The 24380-nt window shown below is 44.2% G+C and overlaps 1 protein-coding gene across 1 annotated transcript in view; it reads right to left on the bottom strand.

Moving 5' to 3' along the window:
* The window catches only part of NOTCH3 (notch receptor 3), a 126761-nt gene that overhangs the window by 14373 nt on the left and 88008 nt on the right, over nt 1–24380 (bottom strand). Inside the window, exons 3-18 of the mRNA XM_063931637.1 lie at nt 15251–15393; nt 14823–15158; nt 14605–14727; nt 13359–13592; nt 12538–12693; nt 11991–12176; nt 11774–11887; nt 10827–10940; nt 10170–10403; nt 9105–9215; nt 4725–4917; nt 4150–4298; nt 2461–2574; nt 2047–2166; nt 1328–1480; nt 1004–1232 (exon numbers count right to left, since the gene is read on the bottom strand). Of these exons, the coding sequence (XP_063787707.1) occupies nt 1004–1232; nt 1328–1480; nt 2047–2166; nt 2461–2574; nt 4150–4298; nt 4725–4917; nt 9105–9215; nt 10170–10403; nt 10827–10940; nt 11774–11887; nt 11991–12176; nt 12538–12693; nt 13359–13592; nt 14605–14727; nt 14823–15158; nt 15251–15393 (2709 nt within the window). The remainder of the gene's footprint in view (nt 1–1003; nt 1233–1327; nt 1481–2046; nt 2167–2460; nt 2575–4149; nt 4299–4724; nt 4918–9104; nt 9216–10169; nt 10404–10826; nt 10941–11773; nt 11888–11990; nt 12177–12537; nt 12694–13358; nt 13593–14604; nt 14728–14822; nt 15159–15250; nt 15394–24380) is intronic.

Genomic DNA, 24380 nt, shown 5'->3' on the forward strand with positions numbered 1-24380 from the left:
TAATTACAAATGTAATAATAATAATAATATTATTATTATTATAACTGTATACCAATTGCTAAGGCAGAAAAGTACAAAATGTTGTATTTGCCATCACCAACCCCACATTGTCTTCCGGAAGCAATGTTTCAGAAACAATCAGTATTTGGGCGATTACTGCTGTATTTTTAGACACTAAGGGGTATATTCAATTAGTGTTGAAAGCTGCCGTCTGTCGAAAAGACTTGTTATCGACTTTTTCAGGTCGAATTGTGATTTGACCTATTCAGGACAGGATTTCGCCCCGTTTCCGACCATCTCAGTCAGACATAAAATAAAATGTCGGGCTGAGATGTGGGACCCAGAGGAGGAGAGGGGGCGGGGGGGAACCGCAGGGAGACGGGGGACAGCCAGAGGAGATCAGCGCTACAGCACAGCGCTGCTGCAGGATGTCTCACAGCCGCGCCGCTCACGGCAGCGTCCACCCGGCTCCAGCAAGTGAGGTCACGCTTGCTGGAGCCGGGTGGACACTGCCGTGAGGTCGGGCGGCTGTGTGACATCCTCCTGCAGCGCTACTGTATCGCTGATCTCCTCCGTCTGCCCGCTGGTCTCCCCCCCCCCCCCCCTCTCTCCTCCTCTGGGTCCCTCATCTCAATTCGACTTTTTAAAAGTCGAATTGAGATAAGATTTGAATAGGGGTTGTCGGATCCATTCCGACAAATGCATGTTGGAATGGATCTGACGCTAACTGAATATACCTCTAAGGACTTCAAAACCACTCACTATGGGCACTGACTACGCATTCACTACCGTATCAACTGGAATGCATCCAAGCAATGGCCAGATAGATACTTTATTTGTAAGACCAACCCTCAAGAATTACAGAAGCATCAAAACGAAAATAAACAAGTGTTAGTCTCACTGAAGGAACACGGCTCTACCATGCGCTGACTGACGTAGGGAAAACATTAATTGCAATGAAAGGCATCCTATCTCATGGGATCAGTAACATGAGGAGACCCACCTTTCTGTGCAATCCTGTATGTTGGTCTCGCAGGCAGGCCCGGTGTATCCGGGAGCACAGACACACACATAGCTGTTGACAAAGTCCGAGCAGGTGGCCCCATTACGGCATGGGTTGCTGAGACACTCATTAATTTCATTTATGCATCTCAATCCAGTGAACCCAGGCTGGCAGGTGCAGAAGAAAGAGTTTATCCCGTCCTTACAGGAACCACCATTGAGGCAGGGATCTAAGAGAGAGAGACAAAACAGAGCTTATAGTCTTGTCCAAGGATGTAAAGTAGTTTTCCTCTATTTCTGTTGTTTCATCCACTGAGTCACTCACTTGGGGAACAGTCATTAATATCCGTCTCACAGTCGGGCCCTGTGTATCCTGGTTTGCACGCACAGTTGTATCCTCCAGGAAGATTTGTGCATTGTCCTCCATTTTGGCATGGGCTTCTACCGCACTCATCCATGTCAATGTCACATGACTCCCCTGTAACACAGCAAAAATGGCAATGTTACCCAGAATGCTATTCTCTAAGCTCATAATATGCTTACATCCATTTACTTTTGGCGCTTTGAGAAATGTACTACCCGATTCATGGTAAAACACCTCCTCTCTTTTTTCACTACACGTGTTATCTATGTTTGGAGTGTCCTGTTTTGTCTTTGGAGAGATTATCTATATAAACTTTAATCACTATTCAAACCATTTCCTAACATAAATAAAAAAATATAAGCGTGTCCCCAGCAAAATGAATAAACTTATCTTCTTTACCTACCGGTGTCCCCTAGTGGATGAAGTAGAATAATATATACTCTCAGGGGTGCACCTCCACTACATATACCTATATCCCCTGATGAAGAGGATATAACCTTTATTGTGTACCTATAATTGACTATCGTATATAGTATATACACAATCTTACTAGTGCATGGGTTTTTCTCCCCCTTTTCCTCCCCCGCACTCAACACTATTTAACATGTCTGTAATGCCATTTTGCACATATTACTATCCACAGAGTATAAACCTTGGGAATGTTTGGATTTGCTACTCACCTTCCCAGCCAGTGGAACATTTACAGGAGTAGCTCTTGTAGTCTGCGGTAGGTCTGCAGATGCCGCCATTATGACAAGGCTCATGGTTACAGGGGGCGAGTAGCGTCTCACATAACAGACCTTTAGGAGAAGAAAATACACTATGGGGTCTACTCATAAGACAGTATTACTGGAATTATTACTATGATGACAATAGCTCACCTCTGCTAATCACATCATATAACACTGTAAGCTACAAACAGAGTAAGGCAGCCATTTTGTGTGTATGCTGCGTACCACTTCACTACGAACTGGTAATATCACGAGGCTGCATTATAGCATCTATTTTCTCCAACCTCCATATCTGCGGGGTGTAGCGGCAACAGAGGAACAGAGAAAAGATACAAGAATCCCCAAGGCACTGTTATTCCTTACCTGTATATGGCAGTGTACACAAGCAGCTGAATCGCGCAATGCTGTCCACACAGGTCCCTCCATTCAGACAAGGTGATGACGAGCACTCATTAATATTAATCTGGCATAAATTACCTAGAAATACAACGTCATCTATTACACCACTAGGTAAAAAAAAATATATATATATTTTTTTATATTTATATATACAGGTTGAGTATCCCTTATCCAAAATGCTTGGGACCAGAAGTATTTTGGATATCAGATTTTTCCGTATTTTGGAATAATTGCATACTATAATGAGATATCATGGTGATGGGACCTAAATCTAAGCACAGAATGCATTTATGTTACATATACACCTTATACACACAGCCTGAAGGTCATTGTAGCCAATATTTTTTATAACTTTGTGCATTAAACAAAGTGTGTGTACATTCACACAATTCATTTATGTTTCATATAAACCTTATACACACAGCCTGAAGGATATTTAATACAATATTTTTAATAACTGTGTATTAAACAAAGTTTGTGTACATTGAGCAGTCAGAAAACAAAGGTTTCACTATTTCACTCAATAAATTCCGTATTTCGGAATATTTGGATATGGGATACTCAATATATTATATTATAATATATATATATATATATATTAATATATAAAATAGGACAAGAAGCAAGCGGCACTCTAAGTCTGATAAACAGTCAAATATATTTCACACACATAGTGATCCGACGTTTCGGGGACCAAGCGCCCCTTTGTCAAGGTGAACAACGAAGCGTGGAGGGGGAGTGCCGGTCCGCACAGACTGTATATTAATATATATATATATATATATATATATATATATATATATATATATATATATATATATATATATATATATATATGGTCAATGTACGGACCGGCACTCCTCCTGATGGACTCAATCGCTCCGGTGCCTCCAGAAAGCATGTAATGTAAAACGAGGGCAAAAAACTGCGGCACTCAGAGACTTAATGCAAAACTCTTGATGGATTAAAAATCACATCTGAACTCCAACGTTTCGGGGACGGCACACCCCTTTGTCAAGGAAACACAGCAATGAAGTGAACAAGGAAAGAACTTACCTAAATACCCAACTTACCTAAATATCCTGTCTTCAATGAAGCGCATGGTGCGCGCCGGACCCGAGCGCCGGGAACGGAGCTAGGGGCGGCGTTTTTCACATGGCGGGCTTCTCCTGGGTATTTAGGTAAGTTCTTTCCTTGTTCACTTCATTGCTGTGTTTCCTTGACAAAGGGGTGTGCCAACCACGAAACGTTGGAGTTCAGATGTGATTTTTAATACATCAAGAGTTTTGCATTAAGTCTCTGAGTGCCACAGTTTTTTGCCCTCGTTATATATATATATATATACACACACACATACATACATACATACACACACTTACACTTCTAAGCCTGCAAATTCACATTCAGCGATAATATTAAATGTTATACCCAGACTCAATCTTCTTCTACAAACTAGCTGGAATGATGTGGATACAGACACGGCAGAATTAAAAAAATTTATGCTTAAGTGTCCGTGTGTCAAGCTCTGGCTCTACCAGTAATATGGGCGACCAATAATAAAAGGGAAATGTTTAGTGATAGCAGTTAAAGATTGCACACAAGCTGTATGCACATGGGAGGATGAAGAAATAGAAATATGTGCAGGGACATTACCACGGAAACCGTCTCTGCAGTGACAGAGCGGTCCTCCAGCATGGTCAATGCAGGTGCCTCCATTTTGACAAGTGCTGGTTGTACAGCCATCTGTGCTCCGCCGGTCGCACATTACCCCCGTCCAGCCTGGATGGCATTCACATGAATATCTACGCGTTGGAGAAAGGCAGGGAAGTCAGTGAATAGTAAAGGAGATGTTCCGTTACATTTTGAAAGAGCATGAAACGTGTGGAAACAACACAAATAGGCTTGAAGAAGGAACGGTGTTCTATGTAAATAGTCCTTCTATTAAGGGACTGCCATTCTCGTATTGTTTATTACACATACTCTATGAACGCTCAGCGTAATGGTCACTTTCGATTTACAAACTGTATTCATGCAGGAAGAAGGAACCAATGTTGCGTTGGATCACACTTATGTGAAATAATGAAACGCTTCTTGGAGAAAGGATTACTAATGCAAATAAGAATATATATTCAGTGCACAAATAAAAAAGGCAGGAACATCAGCGGCTATACATGACTGGTGTTTGGAGAAAATGTTTAGAGAGAGGCTAGTAACGGGCCAACACTCACCCTTCTGTGAATTTGCGGCACACGCCGTGGACACACCCGGGCGCGCAGAGCTGAGTGGGATTACACAGAGTGTCACGAGGACCCCCACCCTCTGGGCATAGGCAACGGAAGCCACTTTGTATAGTCTGGCAGGTACCACCAGCTTTGCATGGGTTGGACGCACATGGGGACACCTCAATATTACAGAGAGGACCTAGATGAAAAAAAGATACAGAAACCAACATATCATCAATAATGTCCGCTAGAAATTTAGCCTTTCGTGGAATTTAAAGATAAACGTACTATGTTACAACACAATAGCAAACCCTTTTATAAATCAAACACAGACTGGATAATAAACTTCTCAGGGTAACCAAAGATAAAGTCCAAGCTAGACGAGCCCTCTAAGGTAGGATTGTCCTTCAACAGTTCCTCTAGCGCAGAGTGTGGCCGACAGACACCATTGGACCTCATGCCACTGATGTTCACTATTGATGGTCTACCACTAAGCGAGCCACCACATCATTTAACCGTTGATGGCGATCCCTACTCTAATGGGCCCTACACACCTAAAGATTTCAGTGAACGATATGAACGTTCTCGTTCATTAATGAATGAGAACTCGTTCATATTGTTCAGTGTGTAGGCACCAACGATGAATGACGTGCGGCCCCGCGCTCGCTCATCGTTGGTGCCCCGTCGCTTATGCATGCAGGCCAATATGGACAATCTCGTCCATATTACCATGCACTGCTATGGAGCCTTGTGATGGGGGAGTGAAAAAAATTCACTCCCCCCGCCGCCGGGTTGCCCGCCGGCTGTATCGGCCATCGGGCAGCTCTGCGACGGGTCGCCTAATGTGTAGGGCCCATAAGGTTCCTCATCCAGGAAAGTATAAAAATAGTGACTCGTTTACGGTGAAGTACTGAACTTATTTCATAATAACAAATTCTATACTAGAAAAATATGTGAAACAAACATTTTATTCTCTATCCACAGAGGGCAACAGCTAGGTTACCTGGTGCACTATTTCCACCCCTGTCGTACCATGACATAAAGAACCAAATAAAAATACATTACTTGGGAACGGTGCAGAGCTTAAATTATGCTCAGCTTCCCCAATTAGATATTTGTTTTCCCTGTCCTTGGCCTAGTCCTGTTCTCCAACCCGACTCATTTGTGCTATTTCCTAAAAATGGTCTTTTTCCCAAATGCTGCTTCCATCTGTTCTTCATTAAAGAGATCCTCAAGTAATTGCAAACCATTTATGGTAGTCAAAAAAAGACTTTGGTTGTGCAGGAAAAAAATAGTTCATCCTCTGTACCAAAATAGATTTAAAAAAACAATTTAGTAAAGTGTACAGAGAACAAAAAAAAAAAAAATAAGAAAAAAAAAAAAACTCCATGGATTGGAATAACTATGACTTGGTCTGAAATAAACGGCATAGTGCCAGCAGCAGCTGTCTCTGGGTGACCCTTCCTCACGGTCACTGTAGCTCGCCCTGTGCACCTGGCAGCCATATACAGCAGCCCCTCTCCTAACACCACCAGATCATTAGACGATGTTAGAGAATGGATCTCCAAGACTCCGGATTTTGGGCATAGCAATGCTCAGGGCTAACGTGCAACTCAGACCAAGATCCACCCTACTCCATATATCCTACATGCAAATAGATATACACCCAAATCCAAACACGAAAGTACATCGATTTAAAAGGTCAATAGCAATACATACAAAATCAGGCTTGTGTTGCATGTGTTATTACTGCAATCTTAAAGTCGAGCCCTCCAAGTGGCTGAGAACCGGCGACAATCTTTAGTAAATACACTCAATGCAACCAAATGACTGTACATAGGATAATTATTATAAGTCCCAGCATACTGTGGATTGAGAAATCCAAGACGACAGGGTGAGGAAAAGGCCGACAAGGCTTCACATGGGAAAGCATCTCTAGGTTATCTTGTTTAAACAGTTTCCCGCCATGGTTATAGACTAAATAAACATAACAATTAAGAAAACCGGACAGGATACCATCACATAAGAATGTGCTCCCCCCAAGGCATCATTTGGAAACAAACTTTATTATAGCTACAGAAAACCTTGGAGATTATATGTGTTTTTTTCAGTTTAGAGCTTTTTCCTCTTCTTCTTCTCAACTTTACATCATGGAAGAAAATGAAGAAAAAGAAAACCCTCTAAAACCAATGTGACAGTTAACATATTGGTCCACATCTGGTTCCAGCTGGATTGAGAGGTCTAGTCACCGCCTCTACAAGGGACTTATTGTGTTCCAAAGGCCGTAAAACCAAATTAGACTGCTCTGTACATTCCTAGAATGTTTCAGTGAACTTCAAATTATCCTTGTAGTCTCTCCTCCTAATACAGCACTGACCGTGTACAGGAAAACCTACAGATCCCAACAGGACGCAGAGTTAGGGGACAATTATCTGCAGTGTCACATTTGGTCACTGACCAGTAATGAAAAAACTCAAGATGTTGCGCTTTGCCACAAAGCAGCTGGTAAAGGGGTTGTCAGCCCCTACAAATATCAAAGAACAAGAAGTAGAGAAACAAGTGCTAGTATATACAATGTATGGTAAAGAAAATGCACATTTATTTAAATAAACACAAAATCAGAAGATTTATTTATTAAGTTTCTCATATAGCGCAGCATATGCCGTTGCGCTTTACAATTGGAACAGTAATAGAACAAAACTGGGTAAAAACAGACATAGGTGGGAAGGCCCTGCTCGCAAGCTTGCAATCTATAGGAGATCTAAAAAGCAGCCACTATATATACTATATACCAAAGGTGTATTGGTTTATTACGGTCATGCAAAATCAGACTGGCGTCTGTATTAATCAGTGTTTAAATTAGGGCTCTCTCCTCTGTGTCCATAAAGGATCCAGTGTTGCAGCAAAGTGCTACCAGTACACGAGTCTTGTATGGCCAAACGGTCCCTTTAGCAATCCTGAGGAAGCTGGGTGACCACAGCCCATGGAAACACATTGAGTTTGTATCTGGACCCGTGTTACTATTTTGGACTTTTCCATTCTCCTATGAATACTTTGCAGCATTCTGGATACCAAGGGGTAAATTTACTAAAGCTTCTAAAAGTGAAGAGAGGTGATGTTTCCCATAGCAATCAATCAGATTCTGTCTGTCATTTCTCTACTGCATCCTAGAAAATGAGAAACAGAACCTCATTGGTTGCAATGGGCAACATCACCTCTCTTCACTTTTAGAAGCTTTAGTAAATTTACCCCCCGGATTCTGGAAACGCGATGAGCTTGTATCTGGAACCCTGTTACTCTACTGGACTTCTATGTGGACTTTGCCATTACACTTGGAACATTTTGCAGCATTCTGGATACCTGGTTGGTTGCTAAAGGGACTGATTGGACATAGAAGACTCGTGTACTTGTAATACCTTACTGCTAAAATCGGATACCTTATGGACACAAAGGAGAACGTATTAAACACGGATTAATACAGGAGCCAGTCTGATACTGCATGGCCCTAATATAACAATACACCTGCGGCCTAGCTGGTGGTTGCTTTTTATACCATGTGATTTTATTTTTTATTGTGGTTTTTAATTAAATGTGCATTTTCTTTACCATATACTACCCATCACATATTAATTGTATATACTAGCACTGGTTACACTGCTTCACGCTATGTAATTGCCATGGGGAGTTAAATGACCAGGTCTGAAACACTGAGAAGGGATGCTACAACAATCACAAAATGTTAAACAATACAACAAAAATAAATATTCAAGTGGAGTTTTGTCACTGATCAAAGTCTGGAATATACAGAACTACCCCCCAAGTGACGTTCTTCAATATCAGGCATTCCCAACCATGGTCTTCAAGGCACACCAACAGTGCAGGTTTTAGTGATATCCAGGCTGCAGCACAGATGGTTAAATCAAAATAACTGAGCTACTAATTAAGTCACCTGTGCTGAAGCCTGGAGATCACTAAAACCTGCACTGTTCGTGTGCCTTGAGGACCGTGGTTGGGAATGCCTGGTCTATATGGTATGCAGTATGATAGAGAACATAAATCTGCTAACAGGATACACACCAGATCTGTCTGTACCTGAATGAGAACACATTCCTGAGCACATGCAAAACACAGACTTTTCTTGGTCCTTATTAGGGACTATACACAGAAAATCTTTTGATGTGCCAGTCATACAACTCATCTTGCCAGAATTGATTCTTAACCCTTGTGTGCAGTGTCTGCGGAGCTATTATAGATCTGGCCCCATGCTGCATTCACCAAGCTTTAACCACGGGTGAGATGGGGCATACCACTGGCAGATAAACATACTGTGTGTATAAACCTTTCACCATGCTATTTTGCACCCACACCATAAACATGCTGGCTTACCTGTAAATCCAGGTTTGCAGACACAGTCATATCGGTTAACGCCATCCTTGCATTCTCCATAGTCACATGGGTTGCTGGCGCAGTCATCGTAATTGTACTCACAATTCACTCCTAGGACAGCAGACAAGTGATCAGTGAAATTATCCCATGTACCATCACCAATATCAGTTCAGACTTGACATTCCTCAAAAGGACATATTAGGATAAATAGAACAATCGGTCAATATTGTGCAGCGCTCGCTCTTTTGATTGCGAGACAATGGATGATATCATTGCCGGTAAGAAGTATAGCTCAAATGTTATCGCTTGGCAAATATAAGTAGGTGGAACATCACTGTACATAATATCACAGAGACAGCTTTCAATACACTTACATAATGATACATCATAATATGCTCAGATACCGCTACGTTTTAGAAGGTATATGTTACAAAATGTTGACAAGGTTAGAATGTCATCATTGTGCATGTCAACAGTCAGATTGTCGACATAACATTTTTGGACTATTAGAGCCATAACCAAAGCCTAACCCTGTAATGTTCACATAGACATGCTCAGTGTCCACATAACATACATGTTGACACTCTGAAGTTTGACATAATGACTACATACCCTATGGAAGTTATACTGAGCATTTCTATATCCAACAAGTGCAAGTCTACTGCTAACATTTCCCGTTCGGTCACTGCTCAATAACCCAAGGCCCGATTCCGACATGTGCGTTAATTTGATGTTGTCCCATGTCTGGTGTTTTACGATCTGCACAAGTACAGACGCCGCACTGCGCAGATCTGGGTGGGCAATGACCTTGGCAGTGACATGCTGCTGGCATTTGGGGGTAGCAACTGGCAGCAGTACAGAAAACAGGAGTGTCGGCCCCATTTTTCAGGCATCCTGAAGCCAAAGGCTGCATCCTCCACTACATTCTCAAATGAAAAGCCACACTGCACACTTCTGAAGAAATGTCTACATCAGGTGTACAGACGCACATAAGGCAATATTAGCATATGCAAAGCTACAAAACAAATTCCGAAAACAAACTTCAGATGTCTCCCAAACTCTTACCATTGGTTCCAGTCTGACAGTAACACAAGTATCTGTTGACCAGGTCAATGCATTTTCCTCCGTGCATACATGGATTACTGTGACATTCGTTAATCTGGTTCTCACAGCGATAGCCGGTATACCCTGGGTCACATGTGCAGGTGAAACTGGCGATGCCATCACGGCATTTGCCATGGTGACAAGGGTCAGGAGAGCATTCGTCAATGTTACGGTCACAGAGAGGACCTTCAAAACCTGCAAAATAGGGGTGACAAGTGATGACGGTGGAACTAGAGGAGGCAAGAGACATGGAGTGAAAGGAGTTGCTGAAAGCAGAGACAAGCAGCACATGCCAGCATGGATAAAGCCAAAAGCAGGAGATGGCCTTGAGTGAGCCAAAAGCCAAGCATGGCCACTGAAAAACACAACTGGGCCAGGGAAGCGTAAGATGAAGTAGCATGAGGTACAGCATTTTGGGCCGGGATGCCCAAACGGATTTACGAAAAAGCAAGCAGCAGGTAGATGGGCATAGATGGAACTCTAGAGACAGTACAAGACTTACCTCCCTGAATATATAGAGACATCCAGAGAGCGTGAGAGAGAACAGGATACAGCATCAGAGACAGAACCCAGGAGTAAGGTTACCCTCAGTCAGATAACCAGGAGCGAAGAACTCACCCTCCGCACAACGGCACTCGTAACCGTTAGGCCTATCCACACATTTAGCTCCGTTCTTGCAGGGTGTACTGGCGCATTCATCAGTGTCTATCTGACACATGGAACCGGTAAAACCTGACAGAGAAATCTCATCATTACACTCTCAAGTAGAAAACAATTTATCCTTGTAACCCTGGGCTCTAAGATGCAGCCCCTCTTGTCCTAATTCTGAGAGGTGTTACAGACCTAAATAGCCAATTTAAATGAAAGGGGAAGGGAGGATGTGAAGGATAACATTTACATTGAGCCCTATGTAAAAACTTCATAAGTGTAAAGAAAACACTTCTACATTCTAGAACACTGGGAAACATGAAATTATCAAATTAAATAACACATTAGGGTTATGGAGTCCTTGTGATTTTGTTAACACATGGCTTCTGAAGGCCTGCGGTGTCAGCCTATAATAGTGTGTTCTGGGCAAAAGCCTGGCTAGTAAGGGTGCCCAGATATTATTCATGGAAGTAAGTATAGTGTGACTTTGCTAAGGAACATATAAACAATGAATTGAGACTTTGGGGCACGTGGTATACTTTATATGCCAAGGAACTTTGGGAAGTACTCTTGCTTTCTATTGCAGCTGCTTAGATGAAATGAGGCTCACTGTATATAATAGTAAGTAATCCAAAGGTAATATTAAGAAACTATAATGACATTAGCTGGCGTTTTAAGCATTGGGGATGGAGTTTATGGGAGGTTTAATTAGCCCCAGACTAAATGTATGTATGTTGAAATCAGAATGTTTGTGGTTGACCAGTGGCCATATACGCCGCAGCAGCAGACAATGATGCCGCAGACACTTATGATGTAAGGTCCAACATGCTTGGTCCTGGGTGACAAATGTAACTCAGAGACTCTGATGTGTGCCCGAGAAGAGGGGTGCGCTAACAGCAAACGTATGCACAACTTACCAGCCGGACAGCTGCAGGTAAATCCATTCACCACGTCTTTACAGAGTCCGCCATTAACGCATGGGCTGCTGTCACACTCATTGATGTTCAACTCGCAGAACGTACCAGTGAAACCTGAAAGGAAGGGGCGGTTTGGTAAGAACAGGATGGCCAACATCGAGACACCCATAATAAAACCATAGAGCACCGCACTCTGCGCTGGTTAGGAGAATCTCACCAGCCATGCAGATACAGGTAAATTCTCCAATACGATCCAAACAGGTGGCGTCATTCTGACAAGGGGTGGACATACACTCGTTGACGTCCGTTTCACATCGAGGCCCGGTGTAGCCCCGACCGCACTGACACTGGAAGGAACCCTGCGTGTTCACACAGCGCCCAAAGTGTTCACAGGGATTGGCACCTGCAGGGAAAGTCAGAGACTGTAATACCCCAGTATCACATGGGCATATATAATAAAATGTATAGATCTATACTGTTCTATATAAAATGCTAATCTCAACCTCATTCTAAGTGTAGATGTCTTTATTGTAATCCACAGTATAAACTAAATAGCTCTCGTTAAGACGTTACTTAGACTTAACGGTTAGCGCCGGGAGGGTAAGATCGCCGGCACTGTGACAGCCAATGGCAGGGAATCTCAAATAATCGCACGCCACTGGGATCAGTTTAGGGCGGCTTTAAGACATTACAGATTTATAACCACACCAAGCTAAGAGCCAATCACGTTCCATGTTCCAGCATTAAGATGGGGTGTACATTACCTATCGAGCATTCATCGACATCCTGGTCACAAGCGCCCCCTGTAAAACCAGGGGGGCAGGTGCAGATAGCCCGCCCGTTCACTGGGTTAGTGTCACACATGGCATCCTTGTGGCATGGATTACTGACGCAGGCATCCTCCAGATGACACAGGAGACCTGCCAAAACAAGACATTTAGACACAGCAAACCTGATGATTACAGGCCCTAATGACTGAAGAGATCAGGAAATGGCAGATTTTTGAAGCTGCTTTTAAATGTGTTATCTATAGACAGATAAAGACAGAAACAAGGACGGCTCATCTATGCACCAAAGTCAGTGCAGTTGGAGGTGTAGGACGTATTTAGAAGAGTAAGAGCTAAAAGACTTTCCAGACATGAGACATTAAATATACATCAACAGAACAACGTGTGATAAAATGAGTAGGACTAACAAGGGACTGGTTGCTAGAACAGTGTTAGTAAGTAAGGCTTCTCTAAAGCAGCAATATGTATGGGATGCGTCCCTGTTTCAGTCTGCATGTGCCAGCTATGCTACAATTATCTATCTGCATCTGGTTAATCAAAAAAATCAGGTTCTTTAATATTTGACTTTATTAATTATTATAACACTATTCAGTAGAATAATATATTACCATAATTTTGTCATATGAGAAAGTGGAAACCATAATGTAACTGCACATTGTTCAGGTAAGACCTTATAGTCGAAGTTAAGCAACCATTGGCCCCCTCCAGTTTTGCAGGACCACCAGTCCCAGCATGCACTGCTGCCAGAATAACCCCAAAATCCTCTTCACTGAGCTGATCCTTGGCGCCACTCTTACCTGTCTTGCCCATGGGACACTCGCAGTAAAAGGAGGCCACGCGGTCGTGGCATGTGGCTCCGTTGAAACAGACGGCGATGGCGCAGTCATCAATGTTCTCGCTGCAGCTCTCCCCTGTCCAGCCATTGACACACACGCACGTGTGTCCCCCCTGAGTGTTAAAGCAGGTCCCCCCATTGTGGCAGGCGTTGGGCTGGAGCTGACACTCATCCACATCTTCTGTGCAGAATTGACCTGTACAGAGAAAATAAATGATCATTCGGAGTTAGCTGGAAGGTTTAACCCCTTAGTAGCTGCAGCCATGGAGGAGGATGAGGAAACGTCACTCTTACAGGTAACAAGGGCACACTGCTCTTTGTCATGGTTCTGGGCCCAGCAACAGCTCCAGATTGCCGATTAATTTTAATCCTATCTCTGACAACCTACCTTCAGACCCAGACAAAAGGAGAGCAATGGCTACAAAAAACGGTGAGGATGGCGAGACTTAAAAGATTAACTTCAAAAGTAGGAAAGGTCGTACTTCAACTACTTGCAACTTTGATAAAAACAATGTAATAATTGTGCTAAAGTGAAATATACCTCTAACGCCAGAGCAAAGACTTCTACAAAAAGGTCTGGAACTGTCCAATTACAATACACATCTTCAACTTAAATAGTGGCCATCATTTTAAGCTACGTATGGAAAGTTTCAGCAAGCTCTGGCGGAACAACAGCGCAATGCAGTTCATTATTTAGGGTGGGTTCTATTACACTCACATTTATGTTTAATTAGTGCCATTAATTTAAACTGGATAAAAGGATGCATTCGCCTCCTACTCATACTGCACTCAGTAAGCACAGCGCTAGTGTAATTATGTGATAGACCAGGATACTGCAACGCGTGGGGACTTGTCTAGTACTGAAGCCATTACAGATTATCCAAAGCTAGAGGAGGAAAGACACCATGAAGTGTTCCTCATAATGGGTGTTGATGATAACTAATTCCCCCCTGGTTCTTATGCCAAGGTCACAAAAACACAAAACCCAACTAAATAATATAGCTTAAACTATAGGTAACAGAAGGCATCATATGGGTGATTAATCCAGGGAATTAACCTTATTGCTATTTTCAGCAAAGGATTTTACCCTCTGAGATTATTCGGTAAATTACTAGGAGTTTTGTTTTGCTCTTCCTGCACCAGTGAGATCAGATGCTAGAGCTGGAAGAGAAAGGGTTTGGGATAGCAGACAACCCCGCGGTGCTCACCTGTCCACTCTGGGGCACACTGGCAGTTATAGGTGTTCACGCCATCCACGCAAGTGCCACCGTTCATACATCTGTGGTCAGGGCAGTCATCTACATTTATTTCACAGTTTAGGCCTTCAAAACCTACAGGACAGAGCGGGATGAAGACACAGCATATAGGCCAGGGTACAGTGACTTAAACCACACAGTACATTAAGCTGCAGTTTGCGCTTCCTCACCTGGCAGGCAGACACACTGGTAGGTGAGGTCACCGGTTGGTCGGCAGGTGCCTCCATTTTGGCATTGAGAGGGTGAGCAAGGAACGTAGGTGGCCTCGCACAACTGGCCAGTGTAACCGCTTGGGCAGCGGCAACGAAAAGAACCGGGAGTGTTATGGCATTGACCTCCATTTTGGCAGAGTCCAGGTGTCCGACACTCATCAATATCTGTCCTACAGCTGCGCCCCTGGTATCCTGTAGGGCAGGTACAGTTGTAACGTCCATTCCAATTAGAACATCGGGCACCATTCTCACACGGGTGGGAGGCACAGGCATCAATGAGTGAACAATCTTGCCCTGGGAAGAGTAAGACCAAGATTAGTTACAGCTGGACAATGGGATGGATTACCCCACCACCAATGCAATTTCAGTATACAAGGTGCACTCACCTCTGAAACCCTTAGCACAACTGCATTCATACTGCACAGTACCACCTTTGATCGAGCTTTGGCAGGCCCCTCCATTAACACAGGGAGTTGGCACACATGGATCTTTAAATTGGCAGTGCTCCCCCAACCAGCCAGAGGTACATCTGAAAAGAAATACAGAAATCACTGAGACCAATGCAGTGCTGTATATTCAATTCTACTCACTGATGCATAAAGTACAGCCTACGTAGGCCCCAAGCACCAGAACGTTCTATGCAACCACAGCTGCATCTAGGGATAACCAGCACTGGTGCCAAGTTCACCCAAAATCCTTTGCAGACGGCAGAGACACTAAGTAGATAACAGCAATATCATTAAAAATAGGTGATGACCTTTGCACTCAACATCCAGAGCCAAGGGAGGCAGCAATATCTTTAGTCACTTCAGTGTCGGGAATATAAAGGGGCTATCCCCCTCACCCTGCCCAGTAAATAGGGAGATCCCCCTGGAATCCCATTACCTGAGGCAGATCGTTATGAACATCAGTTTCCTCCGCTGTGGCTCACAGCTGATACACAAGTTGTCCATAGCACCTCTTCATTAGTGCTGTATGAACTGGCTATGGACGGAAATTGGACTAAAAAAACGTGGGAATACCGTTTAACCTCAATGTTAAAGTCTTTGTGCATGTGCAAACAGATAAAGGATTGCCATGGTTGCTGAGGCCGTGGTACAACCAGGGCCAGATTAAGGACCACATGGGCCTGGAGCTGAACATTTTCAAGGGCCTATACTTAGAAGGAGAGTAGCTGTGACCAGTGATGTGTGAATGTGGCCAGAGCCATGTGGGGCGTGTACACCCTACATTGGGATGCAGTCATTTTACAGACAATCAAAATCCCGACGGTCAAAATACAGACAGCAATTGACAGACGGTCAAAATCCCGACATGGTCAAAATCCCGACAAGGTCAAAATACGGACATGTAAAATGTTGACAGGTCAAAATGCCGGATATTAGTTTTTCATTGAAACCGACTTGTTCATTCTTTATTATCCCAGTGGACCTGGAGGGGGAATATAATAGTGTGCCGAGCGCAGCGAGCCATGCGAGGGGACGCGGTACACTTATATGGTGTCCATGTCGACATACACACAAAAACAATTAAAAACTCATGTCGGCATTTTGACCTGTTGACCTTTTACATGTTGGTATTTTGACCTTGTCGGTATTTTAAATGTCGGTATTTTGTCCATGTCGGGATTTCGACCGTTGGGATTTTGATTGTAGGTATTTCATACCGATCCCCTTACATTATGTGCCCCATTGTCTCCCTAAATACATAAACATAGAAAAAAAATGCACATTTTGCGAGGAAACTATAAAAACTATTTTAATATTTATGATTTATAATTGTTTGGCCAGCTGTGCGCTCTGGTCATCATGCGGTCATGACGTTTCTCCCATAGATCCGAGCAGCGGCGCCGGCGGCCGGAGGGCAGCAGCGGTCGGGAAACAGGAAGGTGGCTGGTGAGTATTCTTTATTTTTTTAAAAGGGGCACAGCTACTGGTGGGCACAGTAATGGGGGCACAACAGCTACTGGGGGCACAACTCTACAGGAGACAAAACTACAGGGAGCAAAACTGACCACACCCCTTCCCTAAGAAGCCACGCCCCTATTTTTATTGCGCGTCTGCAGCGCACACTAACCCTGATTCACCTGTCGCAGTGGGGGGGGGAAGCGCCAAAGGAAACTTTCGCCCTGGGCGCCACAAGGTCTAGAACCGGCCCTGTCTACACCACATATTCTTATATGTTTAGCTTTCTTTTCATTAAGCACATTGGGGGTAATTCCAAGTTGATAGCAGCAGGAATTTTGTTAGCAGTTGGGCAAAACCATGTGCGCTGCAGGGGGGGCAGATATAACATGTGCAGAGAGAGTTAGATTTGGGTGGGTTATTTTGTTTCTGTGTAGGGTAAATACTGGCTGCTTTATTTTTACACTGCAAATTAGATTGCAGATTGAACACACCCCACCCAAATCTAACTCTCTCTGCACATGTTAAATCTGCCTCCCCTGCAGTGCACATGGTTTTGCCCAACTGCTAACAAAATTCCTGCTGCGATCAACTTGGAATTACCCCCATTATCTCCAAACTGCAGCAGCAGCTCTTACAGAGTGAACCGACATGGCCACAAGACGCACTGGCAGAGCTAGGGCAGTGCCCAACTCTGACGCGCGCGCGCACACACACACACACACACACACACACACACACACACACACTGCTACCCAGGTCAAAGAACAGCATGAATAGCGTAAGCAAGGTGCAAGAACTACAAATTCCAGCCAGAACTCGGAGAAAGCAGCATAAACCTCCATGCAGGGACAAACATTTCCTTAAGCACCTGCCGCAGGCACACAGACAACAATACAGCAGATAATGGATGCTCTGTGAGATGAAGTAGGGGCGGCCCATGAGCACATGATTAGGGCGGCAGCACATGAAACCTTATACACATTACCTGGTATTGGGCTCTTAAGGTCCGTATACATTAGGGGATGTCACTCTATGAGCGACGTCGTGTAATGTTTCCTCTCCCGGGCCGGCCGGTCGGCGGCCGACTGTACACACTGAGCGATATGACCACTCATATCGCTCAGTGACGTCACGCCTCCGCCAGCCCTGCATGCAGGTCCTAGACGACAGTCCAGATCCTGCATGCATGCACTGCCGACAGCGACGATCGTTGCCGAGCATCGGTCGTTGCTGGCGGCATACACACTTGCCGATAAAATGTGCGATGTCGATCAGGGAGGGGGAAAATGAGCGACATCGCTCATTTTATCGGCAAGTGTGTATGGGCCTTTAGACATTAGCTCCAGATCTTCGTGCAATGATAAAACAAGATGGAGAAGAGGTCAGAAAACAATCTGTCCCAAAACAGCATGCAACGCACAGGGGCTCACTAGGTGCTTTTAGCAGCAGTGCAAACGCTAAGCTACCGCCGTCTGGGAGTGTATCTTAGCAGAAGTGCGACCGAAAGGTTCGCAGAACTGCTACAAAAAAAAAAAAAAAAAGAAAGATTGTGCAGTTTCTGAGCAGCTCCAGACCTACTCCTACCTAGCGATCAATTCAGACTGTTTCGTTCCTGGTTTGATGTCACAAACACGGCCTGCGTTCGGCCAGCCACTCCCCCGTTTCCCCAGCCACTCCTGTGTTTTTATCGGGCACGCCTGCGTTTTTACACACACTCCCCGAAAACGGCCAGTTACCACCCAGAAACACCCACTTCCTGTCAATCACTCTGCGGCCAGCACTGCGACTGAAAAGCGTTGCTCGACCTTGTGTGAAACTACATAGTTTTGTGTGAAAGTACGTCGCGCATGCGCATAAATGCCGATTTTTCACCTAATCACTGCAACCGAAAGCAGCTAGCGAACAACTCGGAATGACCACCAGGGACATTTAGGAGAATTATTGTGACAGGGAAAGCTGCAGCCAGGACACTGCATAGAGGAAGCCGTCTGCCAGGAGAGGTGGTAGAGAAAGCAGAACAAACATTCATAGATGCCTGGGAGACCAACAGTGAGTCTGATGTGAGTAAAGGTCAGTGGCCAAGGGAGCATACTGTTCATCCAGGCAGGGAGAGAAGGTCCTATTCTGCAGACATTTCTGTGCTCCAAACAAACAGAACAAAGTGAATTATAGGAGGAAGGGGGGGCACATAAATGTACAAGGGAAAAAAGATACAGCAAGGGAAAAAAAAACAAATGAAAAATGTGTGAAAAAGACAGATTTAAATAAACAGGAAAGAAGGAGACGGAAGGTGTGGGGGGGATGGAGAAAGCCAGACACAAAACAGCTGGGATGCGTTAATACAGCGCACACAGTAACCCTTTCATGGCTACAGAACAGACACCTCCTCTGCGGCTTCATGGAAGAAACCAGGGAGCCCGGATAAAAGATTGATGTCGCGAGAAAAAGCATGCCAACCAACCAACCGAAAATCATAAGGCTATAACCTTTTAGCGAATGCTATACATGTACTTACTAAATCCGCGGAAATCTGGAAGACTGCCTCATAAATGCACGCACACTGTGCTCTAAATGCCTTCTGGTTCTTCTTGAACTTTTGAGTGTAATGTTCAAATATACTTTGAGGAAGTGTCAGGAATATACTATGTCTTCCTTAGACTACTCTGCACAGGTTGAAGACCAGAGACATGTCATATCGCATTATAGGGCCAAGGAGTTCTGACGGATAAAGCTACCAATACACATTTATACTTTAATATTATATCTGTGTGTGTGTGTATATATATATATATATATATATATATATATATATATATATATATATATATATATATATATATATATATATATATATATATATATATATACACACACACACACACACACACACACAAATGTAGATGGAACACAACCTCCCTTGTTGCGCTAAGTGTGAATATATAGATAGATGGTAGTGTTCTCTGTGGGCTGCCTTATTACACGGTGTTCTCTGTTAGTCAGAACTAGAATGAACAACATGTACAATAATAGTGGAATTGGCACCCTAAGGGGAGTGCAATTCTAGCCCCTATTTTTCAATGAAACTTTAAGTATACCTTGCTACAGGCAGAAAAGTAAACAGTGAGTTCCAATACACAGGATTTTTTAATAAAAATTATTAAAATGACAAAGATTAAAGGACACACACACACACACACACACACATATATATATATATATATATGTGTGTGTGTGTGTGTGTGTGTCACATTATTATGGCCACCAGCTAATGGCCAGAGTAAACGCTGTGTGCAAGAGCTAGATGGGCTGAACGGTCTGGCAACCCCTAGATTCGTTTTGACGGTGAGCTGCTCCACTGTAGTATGTCGGTCGGCCCTCACGCACCTCCGGCGTTCACCTCTCACATCAATGGCACGTGGTGCTCCACAGTTTCCACGCTGGTTATTCACAATGGTGCCATTTGTCCAGTCACGATAGACACCTTCACCACAGCAGCACGCGAACAATTCACAAACTGCGCTGTGTCAGAAATACTGCCACCCTTGGCCCGAATGCCAATAATCATCCCTTTTTACAACTCTGATAAATCTCCCCTTTTACCCATGACAGCAATGAGTGATGTGTGCGCAGACGGCCTATTGCCCACCTTATATACCCACCAAGCCAGCGCACGACATGTGACGTACTTCATGGGCTGCACGCTATCGACATCAAATATAGGCGGTAGTCATAATAATGTGACTTGACCGATATATTATATATATATATATATATATATATATATATATATATATATATATATATATATATATATATATATATATATATATATTTTTTTTTTTTTAAATAGGCAGGAATATGTTAACAGAAAAAAAAATAAGATTTTACTTACCGATAAATCTATTTCTCGTAGTCCGTAGTGGATGCTGGGGACTCCGTCAGGACCATGGGGAATAGCGGGCTCCGCAGGAGACAGGGCACATCTAAAAAGCTCTTTAGGTCACATGGTGTGTACTGGCTCCTCCCCCTATGACCCTCCTCCAGGCTTCAGTTAGGTACTGTGCCCGGACGAGCGTACACAATAAGGAAGGATCTTGAATCCCGGGTAAGACTCATACCAGCCACACCAATCACACCGTACAACTTGTGATCTGAACCCAGTTAACAGTATGATAACAAAACGAAGTAGCCTCTAAGAAGATGGCTCACAACAATAGTAATAACCCGATTTTTTTGTAACAATAACTATGTACAAACATTGCAGACAATCCGCACTTGGGATGGGCGCCCAGCATCCACTACGGACTACGAGAAATAGATTTATCGGTAAGTAAAATCTTATTTTCTCTAACGTCCTAGTGGATGCTGGGGACTCCGTCAGGACCATGGGGATTATACCAAAGCTCCCAAACGGGCGGGAGAGTGCGGATGACTCTGCAGCACCGAATGAGAGAACTCCAGGTCCTCTTTAGCCAGAGTATCAAATTTGTAAAATTTTACAAACGTGTTCTCCCTTGACTACGTAACTGCTCGACAAAGTTATAATGCCGAGACTCCTCGGGCAGCCGCCCAGGATGAATGCCACCTTCCTTGTGGAATGGCATCTACATATTTCGACTGTGACAGGCCTGCCACAGAATGTGCAAGCTGAATTGTACTACAAATCCAGCGTGCAATAGACTGCTTAGAAGCAGACGCACCCAGCTTGTTGGGTGCATACAATATAAACAGCAAGCCGTCCTAACTATATATATATATATATATATATATATATATATATATATATATATATATATTTATTTTTAGGGCCCTGACAACGTCTAGTAACTTGGAGTCCTCCAAGTCCCCAGTAGCCTCAGGCACCACAATAGGTTGTTTCAGGTGAAAACGCTGACACCCCTTTAGGAAGAAACTGGAGACGAGTCCCAGTTCTGCCCTGTTCAAATGGAAAATTATAATATGGGCTTTTGTAAGACACAGCCGCCCATTCTGACAATCGCCTGGCCGAGGCCAGGGCTAACAACATGGTCACTTTCCATGTGAGATATTGGTCAACAGCATGGTCACTTTCCATGTGAGATATTTCAAATCCACAGATTTGAGCGGTTCAAACCAATATGATTTTAAGGAATCCCAACACTATGTTGAGATCTCACGGTGCCCCTAGAGGCACAAAAAAACTGTATATGCAATACACCCTTTATAATCTGGACTTCAGGAACTGAAGTCAATTTTTTTCTGGAAGAAAATCTACAGGGCCGAAATTTAAATCTTAATGAACCCCAATTTGAGGCTCAAAACACTCCTGTTTTCAGGAAGTGCAGAAATCGACCTAGTTGAATTTCCTTCGTGGAGCCTTCCTGGCCTTACCCACGCAACATATTTTCACCACATGTGGTGATGACGTTGTGCGGTCACCTCCTTCCTGGCTTTAACCAAGGTAGGTATGACCTCTTATGGAATGTCTTTTCCCTTCAGGATCCGGCATTCAACCGCCATGCCGCCACACGCAGCCGCGGTAAATCTTGGAATATACATGGTACTTGCTGAAGCAAGTCCCATCTTAGCTCCCCAGGCCCTTAGTCCTCTGTGAGCATCTCTTGAAGTTCCGGGTACCAAGTCCCTCTTGGCCAATCCGGAGCCACTAGTATAGTTCATACTCCTCTATGTCTTATAATTCTCAATACCTTGGTTATGAGAAACAGAGGAGGGAACACATACACTGATTGGTACACCCACGGTGTTACCAGAACATCCACAGCTATCGCCTGAAGGTCTCAAGACCTGGCGGAATACCTGTCCCGTTTTTTGTTCGGGCGGGACGCCATCATGTCCACCTTTGGTCTTTGCCAACGGTCCACAATCATGCTGAAAAACTTCCCTATGAAGTTTCCACTCTCCCGGGTGGAGGTAATGCCTGCTGAGGAAGTCTGCTTCCCAGTCGTCCACTCCCGGAAAGAACACTGCTGACAGTGCTATCACATGATTTTCCGCCTAGCGAAAAATCCTTGCAGTTTTGACACTGCCCTCCTGCTTCTTGTGCCGCCCTTTCTGTTTACGTGGGCGACTGCCGTGATGTTATCCCACTGGATCAATACCGGCTGACCTTGAAGCAGAGGTCTTGCTAAGTTTGGAGCATTATATATTTGCTCTAAGCTTATTTATGCGGAGAGAATTCTCCAGACTTAATCACACTTCCCTGGAAATTTTTTCCTTGTGTGACTGTTCCCCAGCCTCTCAGGCTGGCCTCCGTGGTCACCGGCATCCAATCCTGAATGCCGAATCTGCGGCCCTCTAGAAGATGAGCACTCTGTAATCACCACAGGAGAGACACCCTTGTCCTTGGATATAGGGTTATCCGCTGATGCATCTGAGGATGCGATCCGGACCATTTGTCCAGCAGATCCCATTGAAGAGTTCTTGCGGGAAATCTGCCGAATGGAATTGCTTCGTAATAAGCCACCATTTTTACCAGGACTCTTGTGCAATGATGCACTGACACTTTTCCTGGTTTTAGGAGGATCCCGATTATCTCGGATAACTCCCTGGCTTTCTCCACTGGGAGAAACACGTTTTTCTGGACTGTGTCCAGAATCATCCCTAGGAACAGTAGACGTGTCGTCGGAAAAAGCTGCGATTTTGGAATATTTAGAATCCACTCGTGCTGTCGTAGCACTACTTAAGATAGTGCTACTCCGACCTCCAACTGTTCTCTGGACCTTGCCCTTATCAGGAAAGCGTCCATGTTTCTTTTAAGAAAATTCATCATTCCGGCCATTACCTTGGTAAAGACCCGGGGCGCCGTGGACAATCCAAACGGCAGCGTCTGAACTGATAGTGACAGTTCTGTACCAGGAACCTGAAGTACCCTTGGTGAGAAGGGCAAATTTGGACCTGTAGGTAAGCGTCCCTGATATCCAGTGACACCATATCGTCCCCTTCTTCCTGGTTCGCTATCACTGCTCCGAGTGACTCCATCTTGATTTGAACGCTTGTATGTAAGTGTTCAAATATTTCAGATCTCACCGAGCCGGTTGGCTTCAGTACCACAATATAGTGTGGAATACTACCCCCTTCTGTAAAAGGGGTACTTTGATTATCACCTGCTGGGAATACAGCCTGTGAATTGTGTGAGGGGGAGACGTCTCGAATTTCTAATGTACACCTGGGATACTACATGTAGGATCCCGGAGTTCCCTTGCGAGTGAGCCCACTGCGTGCTGAAACTCTTGAGATGACCCCCTACCGCACCTGAGTCCGCTTGTACGGCCCCAGAGTTATGCTGCGGACTTGGCAGAAGCTGTGAGGGGCTTCCCTGGGAATGGGCTGCTTGCTGCAGTCTTCTTCCCTTTCCTCTACCCCTGGGCAGATATGACTGGCCTTTGCCCGCCTGCCCGTATGGGGACGAAAGGACTGAGACTGAAAAGACTGTGTCCTTTCTTGCCGATATGTGACTCGGGGTAACAAAAGGTGGATTTTTCAGCTGTTGCCATGGCCACCAGGTCCAATGGACCGCCCCTTTATACAGCAATACTTCCATATGCCGTCTGTAATCTGCCTCACCTGACCACTGTCGTGTCTTCGTCTGGCAGATATGTACATCACATTT

This window comes from Pseudophryne corroboree, chromosome 6 (assembly GCF_028390025.1).
Source record: "Pseudophryne corroboree isolate aPseCor3 chromosome 6, aPseCor3.hap2, whole genome shotgun sequence".
Taxonomy (NCBI): Eukaryota; Metazoa; Chordata; class Amphibia; order Anura; family Myobatrachidae; genus Pseudophryne; species Pseudophryne corroboree.